The 22997-nt window shown below is 39.3% G+C and overlaps 3 protein-coding genes across 6 annotated transcripts in view; all 3 read left to right on the top strand.

Moving 5' to 3' along the window:
- The window catches only part of LOC149712167 (cell adhesion molecule Dscam1-like), a 128454-nt gene extending 117633 nt beyond the window's left edge, over window positions 1-10821 (top strand). For 2 of the 3 annotated variants that reach the window (XR_016370253.1, XR_016370254.1), the window contains 6 exons: window positions 2298-2462; window positions 4260-4453; window positions 5338-5419; window positions 5486-5566; window positions 6222-6380; window positions 7582-10821. Coding sequence is in view for 1 of the 3 variants with exons in the window: in XM_089844902.1 (XP_089701028.1) it covers window positions 2298-2462; window positions 4260-4453; window positions 5338-5419; window positions 5486-5566; window positions 7582-7649 (590 nt within the window). In the remaining 2 variants the exon portion in view is untranslated. The remainder of the gene's footprint in view (window positions 1-2297; window positions 2463-4259; window positions 4454-5337; window positions 5420-5485; window positions 5567-6221; window positions 6381-7581) is intronic. The other variant, XM_089844902.1, reaches the window with a different exon arrangement.
- On the top strand, window positions 9240-16148 carry LOC149712166 (uncharacterized). 2 transcript variants are annotated; one of them, XM_089844915.1, is made up of 4 exons: window positions 9240-9275; window positions 13018-13141; window positions 14523-15210; window positions 15822-16148. In XM_089844915.1, exons 2-4 carry the CDS (start codon window positions 13118-13120, stop codon window positions 16103-16105), a joined length of 996 nt encoding a protein of 331 aa, XP_089701041.1. In that variant the 5' UTR covers window positions 9240-9275; window positions 13018-13117; the 3' UTR covers window positions 16106-16148. The 2 variants fall into 2 exon arrangements, with proteins under 2 accessions (XP_089701041.1, XP_089701039.1); XM_089844913.1 differs by lacking the exon at window positions 9240-9275 and adding an exon at window positions 9304-9445.
- A 3545-nt stretch (window positions 16149-19693) lies between these two features.
- Window positions 19694-22498, top strand: LOC149712165 (uncharacterized). Its single transcript, XM_089843392.1, has 3 exons — window positions 19694-20294; window positions 20781-21144; window positions 22135-22498. Exons 1-3 carry the CDS (start codon window positions 20271-20273, stop codon window positions 22416-22418), a joined length of 672 nt encoding a protein of 223 aa, XP_089699518.1. The 5' UTR covers window positions 19694-20270; the 3' UTR covers window positions 22419-22498.
- The last annotated feature ends 499 nt before the right edge of the window (window positions 22499-22997 follow it).

Here is a 22997-nt window from a genome sequence, read left to right as displayed (position 1 = left end):
TGTATAATTGGAAACTGACATCTCCGACCAAACGCGTTACACCCTGCTTTCTTGTTAACAAAATTTCCGTGGCACGCTCCGTGTTGAATGAATTTTAGCGTGCTATGTGACAATCATGGTGCGAGCCACAAGGCAAGAAGTTATATCAGTATCTCAGAGAGAAGGTAAAAGATGCCTTTGTATTCGCCGGGCGCCATAGTCCCAGTCCCCCTTTCAAAATACAAGGGAGGACGTAAAAGGAGGCGCCGGGCGCCATAGTCCCAGTCCCCCTTTCAAAATACAAGGGGGGACGTAAAAGGAGGCGCCGGGCGCCATAGTCCCAGTCCCCCTTTCAAAATACAAGGGGGGACGTAAAAGGAGGCGCCGGGCGCCATAGTCCCAGTCCCCCTTTCATAATACAAGGGGGGACGTAAAAGGAGGCGCCGGGCGCCATAGTCCCAGTCCCCCTTTCAAAATACAAGGGGGGACGTAAAAGGAGACGCCGGGCTATTTCGCTGCCTCTCCTCAGTCGGACAAATATGACTGTAGTTTTCGTCACTGGCGTCGTCGCGCTGACGTGAGTTTTCAAGAACCAATGAGATGCTGGTTGTAATTTAGAGGGGGCGGGGATTGACTCCGGACAGGCTACGTTTGGACTGGAGATAAAGCTGGAAATCTGGCGAATTTATACCTTCTCTCTGAGATACTAGATATAACTTCTTGCCACGAGGTTTTAATTAAAACGAAGGAAGCCCGTTACTCGATCGATCGTAGGTGCTGATTTTAAAATATCTATGAAATATTAAACTAATTTGAAATTTAAAATCATTTGGAGGTTTTTCTTTGACTTTTCGCTATGCAAATGCGAGATATAACCTTTATCAGAAGTTGATGACTTCTTCTCCTGGGAAGTATTGGACACTAAGGCTTTGTATAGTATCTATCCCTGCAAGTCAAAATTGCCTATGGCAATCGTAAAAGAGGGTCGAAAGTTTCCTCCCCACTAGGAAAACTATCTAATCTACTGAAAAAAATCCCACGCCGAGAGGCTGTGGCACTCAAACTGTGGGGCGTGTTCAAAACTTCTTCAGCGCCAATCGTTGAAAAGCCGTCTGTCTAGAACTCTCTGAAAATCCATTACAATCCTTGGGCCTAGGACCCCACACTAGTTTGACCGGAATTTCTAGCAGTCTATTAAAACAGCTGTTCTTGTCACCGTTTCTGATTCGTTACCTCAAACCACAGGACACACCTTAAAGTTTCGTTTCTTGCCCGCTGCTGGCGCGCGAATCAGCCTGCCAACTCAAAATGAGGGAAATGCCGTAGGTGGCGCGGTGATCGGACCTAATAAGAAGTTGGCTAACAGAGATGGTTCCGGATATGGTTAAAGTCCAATACTTCCCAGGATAAGAAGTCATAAACTTCTGGTCTTATCGATAAAAAAGTTGACTTTCCTTATTTTCCTACCCCTAACTAGAAGTTTTCGCTTAATGTCGAATTTCGTTAAGAAATGATAGTTTCTTCTTAATCATGTTAGACAAGCTGGGGCGGTGAGAACTGAAATATATATTTAGCACTATGGGGGATTTCTGTTTTTATTCTGATTCACTTAGTGGTTGGTTGTTCCTAACAAATCAAGAATTCATCATCATCAAAATTAACAAATTACCAGAATTACTTTTTACCAGAAGTAGGATAAGGGACTAGAAGTATTTAGGTAGCCAAATTCTTCACTTGGCGATAGTGAATATTCTTGATAACACAAGAACGGTTGGCCCTCTGGTAGCGGTTTCTGAATTTTCCCTCTCTCCAAAAGGTGAGACGCTCGCGGTGGTAGACGGCCGAACTAGATTCAAGGAGCCGCGTCCGTGTTCCGCCGCTTTAGGTTGAGGGGAAGGGGGTAGGAGATGTTTTTGGAACTCGACCAATTTTCTTCTCTCTAGTGTAGGCGCAGGGATGGAAGCGGTGGCATAAAATCCTCAAGTTTGTTCACTAGTGCCAGGATCTACTACCAATGCTAGAGCCCTACACTTCTAGTCTCATCTTACATCAGTTTTTACTCTTAAACAGTTCTTCGTTAACGTATTTTATTGAGTGTCACACGTACGTTGTTCATGTGGTTTTAAGTGGTGGTTTTCGAATTGAAACACTACTATTAGTGTTTCAATTCGAACAACATAAAGACTTTCATAGCTTCAAAATTTTATCAAATTTGACGCTACCATCGGTTTAAACCATATGAACAACGTGTGACACTCAATGCCTATAGAATAGAACCTATTCCAAATGTATCATTTAAAATAATTGACATTTTGCAGCGCTTCTGTTGCCAGCGAATGTTCAAGAGTCAACGATAGGCGTTCCGTTTTATTTGGACTGGAACGTCATTCTTCCCGCTGTGATATCGTTCGCCGTAGTCATCATGGTTGTCGTTTTCGTTTGCGTCTTAATGAAGAAAAGAAGAAGCTCGGAAAGTAGAACAGGCAAGTCATATTGTCACGCAAAACGAAGATAAAAATATTCGACCCCAAAATAACTTGAGGTTGAAAGTATTTTGTACTGGAAATATAGGGCAAATGTGGGAACAAATCGTGCCCTTTAGATGTAAGAACTAATGAGATAATGTGACAAAAATATTGAATGTATAATTATGTAGTAATTGTGAAACAATAGAAATACCTATCAAACTCTTAGTATCCTCTAAATCAGTATATTTTTTACCTTTTCTCGTTTTATATCATTTATCTATGTCTATATAAATCAAAGTCCTGACAATCTGACTGATTAACTGACTGATAATCAATACCCAGCCCAAACAGATTTCTTCAATGCTGTTGATTTGCAGGGACGGTATTCGCTTTAGTAGTAATCCAATCTTGAAAAGTGGCGGACACAAATGTTGAAATTGTTCTGTAAAGAGAGCTTTCAGATGGGATAGTAGTACGTCACACCCTCCCAAGTCTTACCGCTGTTCTGGTAGCCATATTGGGTGGTCTCAGCTTCATTCCTACAGTTTAAACCCACCAATATGGCAGCGTAAATTATGCCACGAGGCTCAGCTCCTCCTCCAACTGAAAGCTCTCTATGGGTTAGTGTCCACGCTCTTTAACCGATTTCACTAGTATTTAGTACTGCCTTTGCCTATACCCCATAGACGGGCCTTGCTTTGGGGCTTCGATTTAGACACATCTTTTAGAGTGGCGACCATTAAAAGTAATAGAAATGTCCCTAAGCGGTGAAGGGCAACGCCGGGTGTCTTTGCTGCATCTTATTCTATAAAATCCGATATTTTGTTAAGTTCTAGCTTTCCATTATAATAGGTGTTGTTAAGTAGCAAAATAATCAGGGTACTCCTTCACATGGGGCGAAACTAGTTCTAATTGAAAAGTAGGTAACTGGTCATTTTGCAATACTTGATTTCTACTGACCATCCTCTCAGAAAAAAGAAAACATTCCGCAAGTTCCGTAATTTCAATTCCAAAGTACAGTAGATTGTGTTAAATATCCTAGTTTATTCAGAAAATATTTGAGTACATGATTCACTCAGTATATCTAGGTATACTAACAGAAGGGAATAAGCGAGAAGGGACACACTTTATATCTCCATAATGCTTTACACTCGTAACAACAGTCTTACTAACCTCAAATCAACTACCGTTCACTGATTGGCTATCTAACTTCTGTCTTAGCTATGACGTCACATAAGAAGGTGACGTCTCGGTTGACGAATAAAAAGTAGTTTCGTTTACAACTTTACATTGAAGGAGATAAAAATGGCCGAATTTCATGTTGATAAATGAAATCAAGCTGTGCAATTAATTTAGATGCACGGGAATTGAGAACATACCAAAATAAGGTAATTTGAAGGTATTAAATAGATGAAAACTAATTATTCAGAATTAATATTAAAAAATACAAATTAGTTTCAATAAAATACATACTTGAGGTTATAATTACACAAGAACGAAACAAGGACAGCCCTAAGCCTTTGGAGAATGAAAATCTAGCAGACAAATAGGCCGCCTGATACCGCGGAGAACTTAAAGAACTATTTTTGCAGTAAATTGGTTAAAAGCTGTGTACTTGCGCAAAGTTTTCGCGGTTTTCTTGAGGTTGGTCGGACTCTCGTTACCAAAGTAGGCTCTAAAGTCTCCCTTCTCTCTTATTCCCTTCTGATACTAATTGTTTAGTCCTATTAGACTCAAATAAACATGTTTCGCCTGCGCTTCCTACAGTGTCTATGAAACGTGTTTTGACGATGTTCGTGTATATTATTTTAGGAATATATTCACCGCAGAAAGGTCACGATCCTGAAAATATGCATTTAAATTATCTTAACAAAACTATGGTTACTCTGAAAAAGCAATTGCCTGATGAATCTCCGCTTCAACATAAGAGCCCTGGTGTCTTCTACCCGTCACCGTACGCCACCACGGATATAGGGCTCAGTAAAGAACATTCCAAAGAACATAAAGTAAGCTTCAAAATAAATATTTATTATATATTTATTTGGTGGAATCAGAGAGAATTTCTAATAGGGAGTAGAAGCTCTTGCCCTTGACAGTGCTAAATACAACGTAGCTCAAACAAGTAGGTTGCGATGCTAAAACTGGCTAGGTAAATTTCCGGTCACATGACTCTCCTTTAATTTTAAAGTTTGCCCTCAATCACTGTTATTTGTACAATTACCCAATAAGGGTTGGCGATTTCGAGTGCGACTGGCGCCATTTGGAGTTATTTTAAGTCAGATGTTTCCCTTTCCCTAAAAAGGTAGTGTCCATCTCCCCTAGACCCTCCCGCAACATCCTAGACCCACCCTAGAGGGAGGGGCCACAAAAATAGTACCGGAAGTAGAACTGGACAGTTTTGTTGATCACGTGATTTTTTGAGCTACATAATATTCCTCAGTTTCCACTCCCTATTATAAATTCTCTCTGGTGGAATCTGTAATTACAGAAGTAAAGAAAACGAAGTTAAAGGTTAAGAAAAAATATACTTAAAGTAAAGCCCAGAAATAATAACTTGAGAATTTGTTTACTTCTTTACTTGGAACGGTTTTACTACAGAGAAATAATTAATATGTTTTTTTTCTTCTGAAAATGGCATGTTTATTGAAAAATCGAAGTTACGAAAATTTCTTAAAAACAATTTAGTGGAGATACGTCGATTAGCAGGGAAATTCGTTATAGAATTAAATTTTTATGGTTGTAAAATAAAGATTGAGGTTTAGACTTATCTTAATTTTTTTAATAACAAATTCACCAATTATTCATAAACATGTCTTTCAAAAAATGACTGATATAACTGAATATCATGGGCTCTAGACATTTTTATAAAATTTTTGTTGTTATATTTTAGATATCGGACGAGCCTTTATACGCAACCGTTAAACGGACGCCAAGGCCTCCAAAGTCAGATCTTCATATATATCATTATCCAGGTTGGTGTTATCGCATTTGTTCTCGTATTGGAATTATTATAAAACGTTACTTACTTTTAATTGAAGATGATTTTCGAAGAGCGGTGGCCAAATGGAAAGAACCATTTTCCGAGAATAGTGAAGAGTATGCGGAGAACAGCATATCAGGTCAGCAAATAATTCATATTTCTACCTCATTGAAAAGTTGGGACAAATGGGGACTCACTCGGTAAACACAAACAAGACATATTAACGCTTTTTGCAGTGTGATATTGTCTTTAACAAAACCCGAAATTAGGGATATTCCCACTGGCAACGTCAGTTCGATTCCCGCTACCAATAAGCAAAGGCGTGGAAAAATATAGGAAAAATATCAATAGCTAAACAACAATCGTAGTGGCGCAGACGTTAAGTATCCGCATCCCACAGCGGCAACGTCAGTTCGATTCCCGCTACCTCCGAGAGTCCGCATTTTCTCGTCAAAAATATGATCGAATTTAGTATAGATGTCGCTAGTGCGGTGGAGAATCAAATTCCGGTGAGCTCTGCCGCGTAATTTAAATTTACGAAATTGTACGCGAACGCGAAACAGCCAGCCGTCCAGCCATCCTGCTTCCAGGGGTCTCCGTATAAAGCTTTTGCTATGCGCAAAAAGCTTAAAACCAGAAGAATCTGGAGAATACGATTCTATTATAAGAAGTTCATACGAAATTTCATAGTTAACGAAGTTAATAATTTATGGTTTAACGATAGGCGCGGGGTGGAGACTTAGATGGTTCGATTACTTCGCAATCACAGATGATTGTTTTTCTTTTCCTTTCAGGATCAACGGTCGGACGTTTGTCATCGGATGGCTACCACTCTAATCCCGAGAGTGTCTCAGTCCGACAGTCGAACAATTCCACCAGATGAGAGTGGATTTACGCGGAATAAAGAGGACCAAAGTTTTGATATTCCTAATTGTAGCTTTTGAAAAACCTTGGTGAGTTTATTCCCCTATTTTCTGAAAGGAGGTTGAATTTTCCATACATTCATTTTAGCTGACTTAATAACATGAAAATCCTTCTAAAAACAATAATCACACGTTAATTTTATGTAAATTGTTATGAATCTCTTCGATGTAATAAAGGGGGTATAGACAACCTTCAGTATTGGGACGTACAAGGAGGTGCATCCCAATGAGATAGAATAAATATATTAAACCTAGAGTCACAACGTGAAATCTCGAGATCGACGTTTCGCGATACACCTTTTGTCGAGCATGAATCAAATACGGGTGGCGCCAATAAACAAGTAACAGTTGTAATTAGTTCCGCTAGAGGTTCACAGATGGCGCTGTCATGTTTCGAAAAACGTGCTTGATAAAAGCAATGTGTTTCGCGGTAAGCCGATTTGAATTGTAACTCTATCTATCTCATTGGTGGATCCTTTGCCGTCTCTGCGCGCTCTCAGAATCCAAAACGCCTAGAACAGAGGCGCGAGGTGGAAAAAAATCTTTTACCCCTCTTAGTAACATCTAAGAGGCTTATTTAAGTTTCAAAGACTGAGGTGGTGTTAATGTCTAACACCAGAAGTTTATGACTTCATATCCTGGGAAGTATTGGACACTAAGGCAATACATAGTATCCATCCCTGCAAGTCAAAATTGCCTATGGCAATCGTAAAAGAGGGTCGAAAGTTTCCTCCCCACTAGGAAAACTATCTAATCTACTGGAAAAAATCCCACGCCTAGAGGCTGTGGCACTCAAACTGTGGGGCGTGTTCAAAACTTCTTCAGCGCCAATCGTTGAAAGCCGTCTGGCTAGAACTCTATGAAAATCCATTGCAATCCGTGGGCCTAGGACCCCACACTAGTTTGACCGGAATTTCTAGCAAACTCTATTAAAACAGCTGTTCTTGTCACCGTTTCTGATTCGTTACCTCAAACCACAGGACACGCCTTAAAGTTTCGTTTCTTTCCCGCTGCTGGCGAGCAAATAAGCCTGCCAACTCAAAATGAGGGAAATGGCGTAGGTGGCGCGGTGATCGGACCTAATAAGAAGTTGGCTAACAGAGATGGTTCCGGATATGGTTAGAGTCCAATACTTCCCAGGATAAGAAGTCATAAACTTCTGATTATATATAATGGTTAACTTTTTTCTGAATCCCAACGTATTAATAATTCGGAATATTTATATACGCAGGTGGTGAAACCCGATTTGTTCGTGTCTTGGATTGCAACTTAACCAAACCAAAAAACCTTCCGAATTAGGAAATCTATGCAGTGTCAAGTTTTCATGATCCAAGAGTTACTGTGAAAAAAAAATCAAAGATTGTAAAAATATTCCGATATTGTGAAATGGAAAAATTCCTAAAACCAAACTCCAATATCCGCTTTCGATAGGCAGCCCAAACGAACTTCGTACGAACGAACAATTAACAAAAAATACCAATTAAACAAAAATTGTAAAGTGCCATGTTTTTTGTATAGCGAGCTTTTTGTACAAACCTAAAATGACCCATATAGCTGACGTAAGCAATTTTTAAAACTGTATTTTAATATATATTAACGCCGAAAAGAGCGCGATGCAAACATGACCCTAAATAAAAGGACCCGCGTTTGTTGTTAAGGATCACTTCGCGAAAATTGTGTCCGCGTTAAACCTAAAAGTGATGAAACGATTCTTTATCATACTAACTGTTCGCATGGGCTTAGTATTATTAATTAATAATTTACCGTTTAATTTTAACTGACTAATTGATTAAAAAATCATAATATTCGTGGCAGAGCTATGAGCGTAATGGAAATTGCTGGATGTAATAGTAAGGCTCCGTTTAACACCCATATTACCAAATGTGGATGAGAGGGAAAGTATGACAATGGCCATAGAGCCTGTGTTAAAAGACGCGGACATCAAAGTTTCGCCAATAACTATTTAGCCTACTAGTGACTGATGGACTTGCAAACTCGCGATTGAAAGTAGTTCAGACATTTATGCTCCTTGGTTTAACCATAGCCCACTCGATCACGCGCATCACGACGCAAGCTGCTCGCGCTATAGCTAATTTACCGAGATTTGTTTTAAACGTATCTAGTTTTATGTGCTCTTCTATTGCTTCGATAATCTTACTTAAATCCATATTATACCTTCAAATACCTTTTAAAACATTAGCAGCTTCTCTGTCCTGACTACAAACACAAATCGAGGAAGTTCTAGCATACACAATAGCAGACGACGGTAACCGCGTAACCGCGAATTAACACAAGACCTATTTGAAGGGAGTGAACAGGCCCAGTATAGCTACGCCAATGAAACGGTCAACTACGGCGAAACTCTGATGACTCGTCATCACTTTTGGCCATTTTCATACTTTTCCCTCATCCACTTTTGATATTACTAATAAGATAATTGATAACATTATGGAAAGGCTTAAATAATGAAAGTCTTACTATTTAGGTATTATAGGCCTACTTTAATTTCTAACTAAAAACCTGCCACTTAAGATTCTTTCGTGATTTTTTGGCTTTACCGCAATAATATATTGTTCTTTAATATACTATCAATTAAGATAGCCTTTGTAAATTGTTTTTTCGGAGTTTTCTAACTATTACCCTCCATTTTGTCTGACACGATGAAAAAGTAATAAATCTACGTCGTCAGAAAGACCTCTCAATGCTGATATTTTTGATGGGCATCCGATGAGTATCAAGATGTCACGCAAAAGACGCGAAAAACCGTTCAGTAAGACATCGATGTCGTCTATTAGTCATCGATGTTTTTGATGACAGTTACTGAACGCAGCCCACATAATAGACGATATTTAAAATTGAATCGCGCGCGCTCATAGCAGCTCCAGTGCAGACACAGTGCAGAGCAGCCGCTAGGGTGCAGTCAAGGTATTGTCGTTCCCCAGCAAAACGTACGAGAAGAGTGTTAAATTTAAAAATGAAATCTAAACTTATGATAGGGTTTAAGAAATAAATTGTAAATGCCTACTGTTTGTTGCGTTCCCTTGTGTACCCAGCGAGGGTATAAAAAGGTTTTGGCAGATGGATCAGCAACAAAAGTAAATAAATAAACCCAACCGAGGCTTAGACCGTCAAGATCGCGATAACACGGGCACTTTAAACTGATAAAATTTGAAATCATTATGTTAAAAATTGAATACCTGTAGCGAAAACCCATGATTTAATATGCAATAATACCGCAAAAAAAGAAATCGAACCCCTAAACTAATTTGTATAATTTATAATTAATCTCAAAGTTTAATATACTGCCATAGACTTTACAGTAGCTCCATTTTTTTTGACTGCACCCCTCCCCGACAGAGTACTCTAAGTTCTCAGTGCAGCTCGCGCGCCAATTTTAAATATTGTCTATACTCCTTGATGTTTGTACTTGTTGGATTCCCCCTCACCCCCAGGGATCGCTTCTTCGAAAGATAGTTATCATTAACAACCACATAAATTAACTAGCTGATTTGATTGAAATCACATTTTATTCGGAAACACACCTACATTTAGTACGTTTCTTTTGTGCTTGTATAATTTATGATATTCGTAGAACCAGAAGGGAATAAGAGAGAAGGGACACACTTTATATCTCCATAATGCTTTACACTCGTAACAACAGTGTTACTAACCTCAAATCAACTACCCTTCACTGATTGGCTGCTATCTAACTTCTGTCTTAGCTGTGACGTCACATAAGAGGGTGACGTCTCGGTTGACGAATAAAAAGTAGTTTTGTTTACAACTTTACATTGAAGGAGATAAAAATGGCCGAATTTCATGTTGATAAACGAAATCAAGCTGTGCAATTAATTTAGATGCGCGGGAATTGAGAACATACCAAAATCAGATAATTTGAAGGTATTAAATAGATGAAAACTAATTATTCTGAATTAATATTAAAAAATAAAAATTAGTTTCAATAAAATACATACTTGAGGTTATAATTACACGAGAACGAAACATGGACAGCCCTAAGCCTTTGGAGAATGAAAATCTAGCAGACAAATAGGCCGCCTGACACCGCGGAGAACTTAAAGAACTATTTTTGCAGTAAATTGGTTAAAAGCTGTGTACTTGCGCAAAGTTTTCGCGGTTTTCTTGAGGTTGGTCGGACTCTCGTTACCAAAGCAGGCTCTAATGTCTCCCTTCTCTCTTATTCCCTTCTCTCTTATTCCCTTCTGGTAGAACTATTTCCCAAGTCGATTTAAAAATGTTTGTTATCGTTAATGGTTGATGAAATGCGGACATAAATTTTACGAAGTATTGAAAATACTGTGTCAAAGGTTTGTTAATATATCATCACAATTAGATCGTAAAAATAATCTAACGAAATAGTAGCCTTAGGAAAAACCGGTACATAATGAATAGATAGCAAATTGTATTAATGTAACGGTAGACTGTAAGTTTTGCATAAAAATGGCTTGTATAATTCAGGTTGCTTTCATTTACAAGTAATATATCTTAACAAAATATTTTTATTGATTTTTCGTAGATTTATGCAATTTCTAATGCCGTTATTTTGTAGGTATGTTTAGTTGCATATTTCCAAAAGTCTAAGTTATTACGAATTGGTTTCGCGGTGAAATGACTAAAGTGCAAAATTTAGAGTGTTTATTTCATCAAGCTTAACTTCAGATTACTACAGTCAGAAGTGAGATGAGACTAGAAGTGAAGGGCTCTAGCATTGAAAGTAGATCCTGGCACTAGTGAACAAATTTGAGGATTTTATGCCACCGCTTCCATCGCGCCTACACTAGAGAGAAAAAAATTGGTCGAGTTCCAAAAACATTTCCTACCCCCTTCCCCTCAACCTAAAGCGGCGGAACACGGACGCGGCTCCTTGAATCTAGTTCGGCCGTCTACCACCGCGAGCGTCTCACCTATTGGAGAGGGGAAATTCTGAAACCGCTACCAGAGGGCCAACCGTTCTTGTGTTATCAAGAATATTCACTTTCGCCGAGTGAAGAATTTGGTTAGCTCAGTACTTCTGCAGTCTCATCTCACTTCTGCTACAGACTACCAAAACATAACGGAAGTAATTTTGTATATTCCTGGTGTTTTGAAAATTGTTTGCAAATCAAGGTAAATCTCATAAAAGATTGGTTTAAAATTTTAAAAGCTACCTTGAGAAACATTAAAATACCATTCTAGGATTTTTAAGAATCGATACCATTTTCATTATGAATTTAATATTTTCCAGTAAGCGTCTTGTGATTTGATAATTTAGCATAAGTCTCAAGTCCAAATATTAATGAATTTTCATTAAATTTCTTAATATCCTTGTTTATTGCGAGATTTTGGTAATTAAAGGCCGACCTCCATCGAAAAGGGTTCTAACGAACTGAAAACCGAGCATCGAGACTAACAATGGAGCGACCGTGCCGATTTTCGAATCCCCGCTGGGGAGTAAAAGATGGAAGGGTTCTAGCTAACTGAAAGTCGTGCAATGTGGTTCTAGCAAGAAGGAATTTACAATAAGAAGGCCTAAAAAGGCGCCCGGTGTGCGCGTGATAGTCGACAATCTCCCCTCATGGGTGGGGGGAGGCTGGAAACCAAGGCGGGACTTAATATTTTATCTTACTCTATGTTTTCCACCATCTATCTCTTTTACCTTTTCGTTAAGCCTTGGTTTGGTTTTTGGAACTCACGAAATTATAAGTACAGTACACTTGATTCGATTTAGAAACGATTATAGAACGAAAGATTTTCACGTAGAGACACGAATTCAAAATCCATCAAGTTTGGTTTAAAACCTTTAACTAATTTGTTAATGGCAATTAAAAACCATTCGCTTACCGTTTCAGCACCGCTGGCAGCCTCCATTTTCTGTTTACTTTGCTCGAGGTTTTTTTCTCTAGTCGGAATACGTCATTCGCGTCTGTATGACCTATCCCCACGGGATCCAATAGGAAAGCGCAGAGTAATGACTGGCATGAAAGGGGTGGGGCTTATTTGTCCACTAACACCGGCGTAAGAGTAGAAGCGTAAAATCTAGTGACTTAGGCATTCTTATAGTAAATTTATTCTTGGTTCTAGGGAACTGAAGATACACAATAGAGAATTTCCTTCAGGGGAAAGCAAAAATTCGAGAGGAAATAAATTGAAAGGATTTCTATTGTTCATCTTCAGTTCGCTAGAACCACATTGCACGGCTTTCAGTTAGCGAGAATCCTTTCAACTTTTGCCCCAGCGGGGCTTCGAACAGAGAGAATTTAGAAGGGGAGTGGAAGGGGTGGTTTGGAATGTAGCGCAACGTCGTCTGCCAAACGTTATCTAGGCAGGTCGATTTCCGGTATGATGCGTTTGTAACAGAGATATTTTAGAACACGTGACCGGAAACTCGCCTACCCCAAAAAGCTCAACGCGCCATCTTGTTTGGGCGTTATCACGTTTAATAGAGTCAAAGGGGGGCCTTCCACTCCCCTTCTAAATTCTCTCTGCTTCGAAAATCGGCACGGTCGCTTCATTGTTAGTCTCGATGCTCGGTTTTCAGTTCGCTAGAACCCTTTTCGCTGCTGGAAGTCGGCCTTTAAGAACTCTGTTTGAACTTCGAATTAAGTTCTTACTCTTAATTAAAGCAATTTAATCGAAATGATTCGACATAAAATTTTGGAAATTTGCTTAGTCTTGAAGTTCCATTACGCTATAAAATAAAGGGGTTGACGCAATTAGAATTCATAAACGGAATCTCCGTTACGAAGAAGACACTACAAGCAATCTAAATCATGGGATTCCTTGGGAGTACTAAGGTAAAATTTAAAGCTATTTATTTCCCTGAATTCGCATTTTCTCTCAGCCGAAAAGGCGACCAAAATTATTCAATCAGTATAAAAATTTTAAATCAGAATAACGTGATTATTAACCGAGTTTAAACAAAATTCTAATCGCGTAGCGTTTCGCTACGACGTAAAGAAAACTTATCTATCGTGTGAAGTCGGCATTTCGAGACGCAATCAAAGAGAATTTATAATAGGGAGTGGAAGCTCTTGCCCTTGACAGTGCTAAATACAATGTAGCTGAAACAAGTAGGTTGCGACGCTAAAACTGGACAGGTGAATTTCCGGTCACATGGTTCTCCTTTAATTTTAAAGTTTGCCCTCAATCACTGTTAGTTGGACAATTACCCAATAAGGGTTGGCGTATTCGAGTGCGACTGGCGCCATTTGGAGTTATTTTAAGTCAGATGTTTCCCTTTCCCTAAAAAAGGTAGTGTCCATCTCACCTAGACCCTCCCGCAACATTCTAGACCCACCCTTGAGGGAGGGGCCACAAAAAATAAAACCGGAAATAGACCTGGCCAGTTTTGTTGATCACGTGATTTTTGAGCTACATAATATTCCTCAGTTTCCACTCCCTATTATAAATTCTCTCTGACGCAATCTAGCTTTCATTTCTTGAAAAGGAAGCGACGCCTCTCGATTTACTAGCATTTTCGCAAATAAATTATACCCAGCTACTTTCTAACCCAGTAATGAAGAGCGGGAAAGGGCACTTAAAGCATGGTTTTCACTTGGCGTAAATCACGACTTTTCGCCCGACGTCAAGCGACACAGTTACGCTGGACAGAAATTACGTTGAGTGTGGCGATATTAGCTTTCTATTTTTTCGGCCGCGTTCAACGTTAACGCTCTGCACGAGCCAATCAGCAGTAAGCTAGAGTCGTGACGTCATTTTCGACCACGCGTCGAGGCCTTCTGCGGTCCGCCATCTTTTTATTTATTTCGATCCTAATCGAGTCAGTAACTAGTACAAACCCCTGAGAATGCCAAAGTTCAATGCTGAAAGGTTTATTGAAGAGATTAGGAACAATACAAATATGTATGATATTAGAAACAAAGATTGCAACGAAGAAAAACAATAGATGGGCCGCAATTAGTGCAGTGTTCAGTTAATCTGTTAAGCCTTGGTTCCATTATTTGCGGGAACTACGTTAAGTGAAAACGCTATAACACTGGGCGACAACGTGAAAAGCAAATCTGACGTTTGACGTCCAGCTGCAAAGTAGTTTTTTCGGTCAAGTGAAAACCATGCTTAACGCTTATATCCTTTGCAAATTGATTTTCCATAGCCACGGCACCAAATCTATGTTTTTGAGTAATTTTTACTTTGCAACTTGATTAATTTTTGCAGATGTTGCTCGCTTTGGCTCTGACTTTGACGTTTTTTGAAACCAATTTCTCCTTTGATTATGGAGTGGGAACATATGAGAAAGCTGTACCATACGAAAAAGCTGGACCATATAGAGTTGGATCATACGAAAAACCCGCTCCATACAGAGTGGAACCATACGAAAAAGCAACTCCTTACAAAGTGGAACCATATGAAAAAGCAGTACCATACAAAGCGGAACCATATGAAAAAGCAGTACCATACAAAGTGGAACCATACGAAAAAGCCACTCCATACAAAGTGGAACCATACGAAAAAGCAACTCCATACAAAGTGGAACCATACGAAAAAGCAGTACCATACAAAGTGGAACCATACGAAAAAGCAGTACCATACAAAGTGGAACCATACGAAAAAGCAACTCCATACAAAGTGGAACCATACGAAAAAGCAACTCCATACAAAGTGGAACCATACGAAAAAGCAGTACCGTACAAAGTGGAACCATACGAAAAGAGTAAGGTATACGACAATAAATGTTACGCCATCATTTCAAAATCCAGCGGCAGAGCGTTGACCATCGACAAGGATAAGTACAGAAGCGTCCAATATACTTTCCTCAACCTAAAGAATCAAATCTTCCGAGTGGAACACCAATATGATAATATTTACCGATTTAAGTCCCCAGGCTGTGGCAGATACCTTACTTGTAAGTACAGCGAAATCTAATACTTCTCACCACCAGAATCAAAATCAGAAATTCAGAATATCTTCGCGCTTGGAGACGGGTCGTTTTCGAAAAAGTTATAGCAAGAAGTTACATCAGTATCTCAGAGAGAAGGTATAAGATGCCTTTGTATTCGCCGGGCGCCATAGTCCCAGTCCCCCTTTCAAAATACAAGGGGGGACGTAAAAGGAGGCGCCGGGCGCCATAGTGCCAGTCCCCCTTTCAAAATACAAGGGGGGACGTAAAAGGAGGCGCCGGGCTATTTCACTGCCTCTCCTCAGTCGGAAAATGTGGCTGTAATTTTCGTCACTCGCGTCGTCGCGCTGACGTGAGTTTTCAAGAACCAATGAGATGCTGGTTGTAATTTAGAGGGGGCGGGGATTGACTCCGGACAGGCTACGTTTGGACTGGAGATAAAGCTGGAAATCTGGCGAATTTATACCTTCTCTCTGAGATACTAGATATAACTTCTTGGTTATAGAAAGGCTTATGTAGCGGCAAATGTCAAGCATGCATTACCACTCACAAAATTGAATTTAAGTTTTTCGGACTACGTAACTATTTAACTACTTTAAGATGTTTTAAATTTGTAGCTAACGACGACGGCCTTCTTTTGTTGACCGAACAATCGTTCTCGAATAAGCAAGCCAATACACTGTGGCATATCGAGGAGAACAAGGAACATGCTCCATCCGTGAGCATCAAGTCCAAACACGATAATGAATGTATCGAGGTAGAATACGCCGCTCTTGACAACAACGCTCCCGTGAAAACCAACACTTGTTACAACAAACTGAACCAACTGTGGTTCATTGTTCCCGTTCATTGTGATGCTGGTCTTTTCGAGCCCTATTCGAAGCCAATACATACATATTAGTAATAAGGGTATAACCTGTATATTATATGTAACTCTTATTGAATAAAGGCAAGATTTAAATAGATTCAGTTCTTTTGGTTTACTCTTATTGTTAAAAACTTCTTAAGGAAATATTCATCGCCTGGACTTGAAAAATCGCCGAAATAGTAGCTCAGAATATCGATTCAAAGTTCTTATTATTACACGATTTCTCAAGTCAATTCTTGACAATTTTTCATGTCGATAAAATAATAATAATAATAATAATCTAAGCTTTGTCTACGAAGGGATGTGTCTACATTAAGCCTGTGGCTTATTTACAGGTGGGTCCCTTAACAATGCATAGAGGGGTGCAGGGGGGAAGCCCCTATGCCCTCACAGCTAACCTACAGCGCCCGATACTGACTATTACCGTTAACCTCTGCAAGTTTTGATGGAAAGGAGAAACCGGGTTAGACCGCGGAGGAAAACTCCTTTTAACAAGCGGGGAGAGAACTTGCAAACTCTACGCGGAAGGATTTGTTCCCAGATTTTCACCCGGTGCCACAGTCCGGGATCCCACCCGGGATCCTCTTGCTGCGAGGCGAAAGCGCTAACCGCTACGCCACCCCACCTTAGAATCGAAAAGATTTTTCATGTCGATTCTGCACAATTTTGCAAATCGATTTAGGGACCGATCATAAACTACGTCACACGAAAAAAAAAAGCATTTTCTGATTCCCCGTCCCCCCAGATCACGCTTCGTCACGTCTTCTCGGACCCCTCCCCTAAAAACCAAGTCACATTAATTTAAACCCCCCAACGCACTATTATTTGTCTTAAAATTAAAACTTTAATTTGATTAATTTGAAAAGAAACCCCTTTTTCTTGAGTAATATCAAAAGTGGATGAGAGGAATAGTATGAAAATGGCCAAAAGTGGCGAGTCATCAGAGTTTCGCCGTAGTTGACCGTTTTATTGGCGTAGCTATACTGGGCCTGTTCACTCCCTTAAAATAGGTCTTGTGCTAATTCGCGGTTACGCGGTTACCGTCGTCTGCTATTGTGTATGATAGAACTTCCTCGATTTGTGTTTGTAGTCAGGACAGAGTAGCTAGTAATGTTTTAAAAGGTATTTGAAGGTATAATATGGATTTAAGTAAGATTATCGAAGCAATAGAAGAGCGCGTAAAACTAGATACGTTTAAAACAAATCTCGGTAATTTAGCTACAGCGCGAGCAGCTTGCGTCGTGATGCGCGTGATCGAGTGGGCTATGGTTAAACCAAGGAGCATAAATGTCTGAACTACTTTCAGTAGCGAGTTTGCAAGTCCATCAGTCACAAGTAAACTAAATGGTTATTGGCGAAACTTTGATGTCCGCGCTTTTTAACACAGGCTCTATGGCCATCGTCATACTTTCCCTCTCATACACATTTGGTAATATGGCGTTCCACTCAGAAATATTTTGGTCGGCTTGAAATTCAAAGCTTTCTTCGGTAAGTTCCGTTTTCAGCTTTTTGCAAATATTTTTAGTCTCGGATTAAGCTTTAGAACTTAAATGTCTGGATGTGCTTTTTATAAGCTTCAAAAAATCTCCATAAAGCTTAGGACACACTTTATGGGTTTCGAAATTGTCACACGAAAACCCAAGTCTAATCGAGCTTCAGGGCCGTCGAGAGAGGGGGGGCAATTCGGTCCATTTTCCCGGGGCCCGTACATCTTGGGGGTCCGGCCGGGTCTCGACCTTTGTTAGCTATTTTGTGGATAATGGTTGTGAAAATATAAATATAGAACTTAAAAAAATGTTTTCAAGTGAGCTTAAAGGAACTGTAAAGTAGTCAGCGGACCGTTGAATTTGTTTTTAAAAAGGCATCCGACCCCTCCCCGTCAATCATTGACGTTAACAGCTGATGTAAAACGCGTCAAAGAGGGATTATTTCGTGATTGTAAAGCGGTTCGTCATATCAGGTTAATTTCTCTTGTGATTGTTTGTGAGCCGTCCCGCACCGGCGTTTCCCCAGTCCCCACATCAGAGTCTGAAGCCCCCGCTGAGGTTTGCCAGAACCAGTATTTGTACCAGTAGTAAAAGAGCTGTGATTGGCCCAATTGTATCACCTGCAGGATAAGGCTCAATAACACAGAAATGGGAAAATGTATTAACACTGTTTTCTCCGGGGGCTGTGACATCAATAACGACCTTTTCCAAATAAAAATTCAACGATCCGCTGAACTTTTTGCAGACCCTTTAAAGGGAGGGTGAAGTAGAAAATCAAGTGAATTTTTATCGATTCTTCTACTAATTATAAGACCAGTCTGCATAGTGAAACATTCAGGAAATACTTCCGAATGATTTTAAAATTCAAATTAGGTTCAGATTTAAAGGATAATTTTAAACAAGGACCTCCGACCAATCGCGTAACGCCCTGCCTTTTTGTTAACAAAACTCTCGTGGCACGTTAAATTTAGTCTTCACCATCTTCAAGGCTGAATTGAAAAATTATCTTCGTTCGTAAAACTTCTATCGTTTTGGAAATGTGAAATAATAGTTTTGAAGTAAATATTTTTATTATATTTTACCAGGAATGTCTATAATTGAACTAAAAGCTTTTCAATGTTGAGATGCGTTTGGTCAGCATGACGGTTAAATTATGTTATCACAAGGTAATAATAAAACTACAAGAGTATGGTGAGCTTGCCACAACCGTGACTAGCTATAGAGTGACATCACTGTGGCCTTACGGTCAGAATCTCTGGGACCATACTTTTAAAGCCAAGTTGTAGGGGATTGGTGATAAAACTACCGTTCGACTTACTCAGTGCTTCACAAAGCTTTCCACTTTGTGACGCATCTTGTCCCCGAATTTATTAATTTTAATATTTCCATGTTAATTGTCTTTGGTAAAAATTCATTTCGTTTGTATTTAAACGTCCTGATTTAAACTAAGACGTAATTTGCATCTAAAAGTGAATATTAGATGCAAATAGGTAGGTTAAGGTCACCACCCCCCTCCGTTTTCCACGTTCCGTTGTGAGGGCTGATTTAAGTGGTTTTATTTCGCACTACTGGTGAGCGTTATTAGATAATCTACGCCTCGGGCGTGAACTCTTTCTTCTCACGAGAGTTAAATTTTCAAGCGGTGTGTGCACTTTTAGACAGCTTTCAGAAATTGAGTCTATGGCGATAAGACGGAATTCGCCCCTTGACAAAACATTATTCACTTGTGGTGATATTTGACATCCGACACAGTTTGACTATGCACTTGAACAAATCCATAGTAGCAGAAGGGAATAAGAGAGAAGGGAGACATTAGAGCCTGCTTTGGTAACGAGAGTCCGACCAACCTCAAGAAAACCGCGAAAACTTTGCGCAAGTACACAGCTTTTAACCAATTTACTGCAAAAATAGTTCTGTAAGTTCTTCGCGGTATCAGGCGGCCTATTTGTCTGCTAGATTTTCATTCTCCAAAGGCTTAGGGCTGTCTATGTTTCGTTCTTGTTTAATTATAACCTCAAAGATGTATTTTATTAAAACTAATTTTTATTTTTTAATATTACCTAATTCAGAATAATTAGTTTTCATCTTCAAATGATCTGATTTTGGTATGTTCTCAATTCCCGCGCATCTAAATTAATTGCACAGCTTGATTTCGTTTATCAACATGAAATTCGGCCATTTTCATCTCCTTCAATGTAAAGTTGTAAACAAAACTACTTTTTATTCGTCAACCGAGACGTCACCCTCTTATGTGACGTCACAGCTAAGACAGAAGTTAGATAGCAGCCAATCAGTGAAGGGTAGTTGATTTGAGGTTAGAAAGACTGTTGTTACGAGTGTAAAGCATTATAGAGATATAAAGTGTGTCCCTTCTGTCTTATTCCCTTCTGATAGTAGGAATTTTTCAAGTAAGCGTTTCATGATTTGACGATGTGGCAGATGATTCAAGTCCAAATATTAATAGGTTTTTATTAAATTTAATCGTCCTTGTTTACTGCTAGATTTTGTTATTGAAGAATTCTATCTGAACTTCGTATTAATGATATTATTCTTAATTAACGAACTTTAATCAAAGTGATTCGACAAAATTGTTGAAAATCTAGCTTAGCGCGGAAATTTCATTTTGCTATAAAACGAAACACTTGAAGCAATGAGAATTCACAAACGGACCCCCCGTTATCAAAGAAGACAGCGCAAGCATTTTGGAGACCATGGGACTCATTACGAGCACTAAGGTTTGTTTTATAATTATATTTCTGCAAGTCTTTTCTGTCCATGTGAACTATTAGAGACTTTTGTGAAACGTGGCAGTTTCTAAAACGAAGCGTCGCGTTTTGCATTACTTTTCAAGGTATGGTGGTTATTGCTTATGACTCCCGATACTGATCAGTGCCACAAGTTTAAACCCTTTCTTCGAAGATTTTGCAGGTTTTCTTAGAACGTTTTGACGCATCAGTTATTTGCTGAGGCTAACTCTCATAAAATAGGATGTTATGTTAGATAATTGTGGCATAAGGCTACGCATTGTAACCTCTATGTGATTATCCCGTAGTTATTGTAAATATTAAGGTTTAGTTAAATTGAAAATCAACTCCACGCACTCGAAAAATCAGCCCGAGCTTGAAACCTTTTAGAATTTGGTCCTTAAGTATTTTATTTGACCGCCCTTAATGCAACCATTAAATATTATGAGGTAATTTTTTCATCTCTATTTTTCACAGATGTCGTTGACTTTGTCGCTGGTTCTTATCTTCTCGGGTACAATCTTTTCGTTTGACACAGTTCCTGATATCGTCTATAAAGAAAAGGCCGGAACCTATGGAGTCGAGCCGTATGAGAAGGGAGACACGTATAAAGTTGGGTCATACGAAAAGGCCACACCATATAGAGCTGAACCATACGAAAAAGCAGGTACCTGTTACGCCATCCTTTCAAAACTAAGCGGCAGAGCGCTGACCATTGACAACGAAAGTCACAAAGCCGTCCAATATTCTTACCTCAACGGTAAAAGTCAAATTTTCCGAGTTGAACACGAATACGATGGTGTCTACCGTTTGAAGTCAACCTGTGGCAGGTATCTAACCTGTAAGTATAATAACTAGAGATGGGCCGATACCGATCCCATATCGGTATCGGTACCGATATTTGACTTTAACCGATATATCGGTATCGTTTAAATATGAACCGATATTTATACCCGATATTTTTTAAGGAAAAATATCGGTTCATTTTCAACCAATACCGATATATCGTTTAAAGTCAAATATCGGTACCGATACCGATATGGGATCGGTATCGGCCCATCTCTACAACCCATACTATAGCATCTATTTTCTTATTGATATCGGTTAATATATCGGTATCGGTTTAATATCGGTTTATTCGAAGGATCGGGTAAAATATCGGTTTATTCGAAGGATCGGGTAAAATATCGGTATCGGGTACGTATCGGTTTCCCAAGTATCGAATGATATCGGTATCGGTTAAAACTGGTATCGGCCCATCTCTAATAATAGACTGCGCGCGAATTTGTTGAGTGCAGGGACTTGAAATCGTTATCAGAGTGTTGTTAAATGGCAACAAAGAGAGTAAAGAGGGGGAGTGGAAAGTGGGGCAAAACTTTTGCCCTTTTTTATCGCGCATCTTCAGTGCGCAGTACCAAGGAATTTCCGTTTATGACGTCTAACACGTGGATAGTCTATCGTAGGTGGCGCGACGGTAGATCAATCAAAATCGAGCAATCCGGAAACTGTCTCGTTCCTCTAGTCATATTTAGGGGCATCAAGTATTTAGGCTTGTGGAGCGGAGGAACTTCCACTCCTCCTAATTATTATTCTCAATAGCTAGCGGTTTCAAGGACCTTAAAACGGTTTTTAAAATTCCTTAGGCTACTGAACAATTTGAACAAGATGGCCTCGGCCACATTACAGTTTTGCGCGGACAAATTGGTAACACCAAAAACTGGGGAAGAAAGGGGAATAGGCGCCCAGCCGCAAGGGGACAGAACAATAGTTTTCCAGCTCTAAAGAGTGCAAAACTAAAAATGAACTCATTTAAAATGTTTTATAAATGTAGCTAGCAACGACGGTGTAATTTTGTTGAGCGACCAAACGTACTCTTCTAAGCAGACCAATCAACTGTGGGTTATCGAGCGTGCGGAGAAACACAATCCCCACGTAACCATCAAACCCAAAAACAAAGATTGTTGCGTTGAAGTAGCTCACGAAGCTCTCGACAACTACGCTGCCGTTATAACTAACACTTGCTACAAAAGACTGAATCAACTGTGGTACATTGTCCCCGTTCCATGCGATGCCGAAAATTTGAAGGTCCATGCAAAGTTGCAAATCAAATATTAATAATAAGGGTACCAAAAATATACCATTAATAGAGTTTTGTGTGTAAAATTAATTGAATAAAAATTATTTAAAATACGGAAGCGTTTAGATTATTTACTCAATATTTTAGAATTTATTAATTCGAAAATACTATTCGCCCAGAGCATCGACAGTAATTAAAACTTTTTGTCGATATTTCCAGTGAGTTTTGATGATTTTTCGAGGTCGGTTGTTATAGAAATCTTTTTAATTTTGGTTGGGATTTCTAGGTTATTTTATGCTCTTGGGAGAGACCTATTTATTTAAAAACGTACCGCTGAAAAATACGTTTGGGTTACTTTTTTTGTTTAATTATTTGAATATTTTCTAAGTATTTTTCTCCATTTGGGAGAGGGTTGCGAAAAACTCGAGAGCCGACTGTCCTTTTTCGTTGACTCGTGAAAGCATTCTGATTTATTTTTCAAAAACATTTTTTACAATGTCGGTCGTGGGACCGTACAAAAGGTTTTTTTTATAGCTAGAGAGCGTGGCCCAGGGGTTTACCAAGTGACCAACCATTTTTTTCCGTGACGTCACAGATGTTTATCTTACACGTGCGTC

The sequence above is a fragment of the Phalangium opilio genome, unplaced genomic scaffold (genome assembly GCF_054372755.1).
Source record: "Phalangium opilio isolate 3A_F unplaced genomic scaffold, DU_Popi_V2 ptg000009l_1, whole genome shotgun sequence".
Lineage (NCBI taxonomy): Eukaryota > Metazoa > Arthropoda > Arachnida > Opiliones > Phalangiidae > Phalangium > Phalangium opilio.
This window is presented reverse-complemented; position numbering and strand designations above follow the sequence as displayed.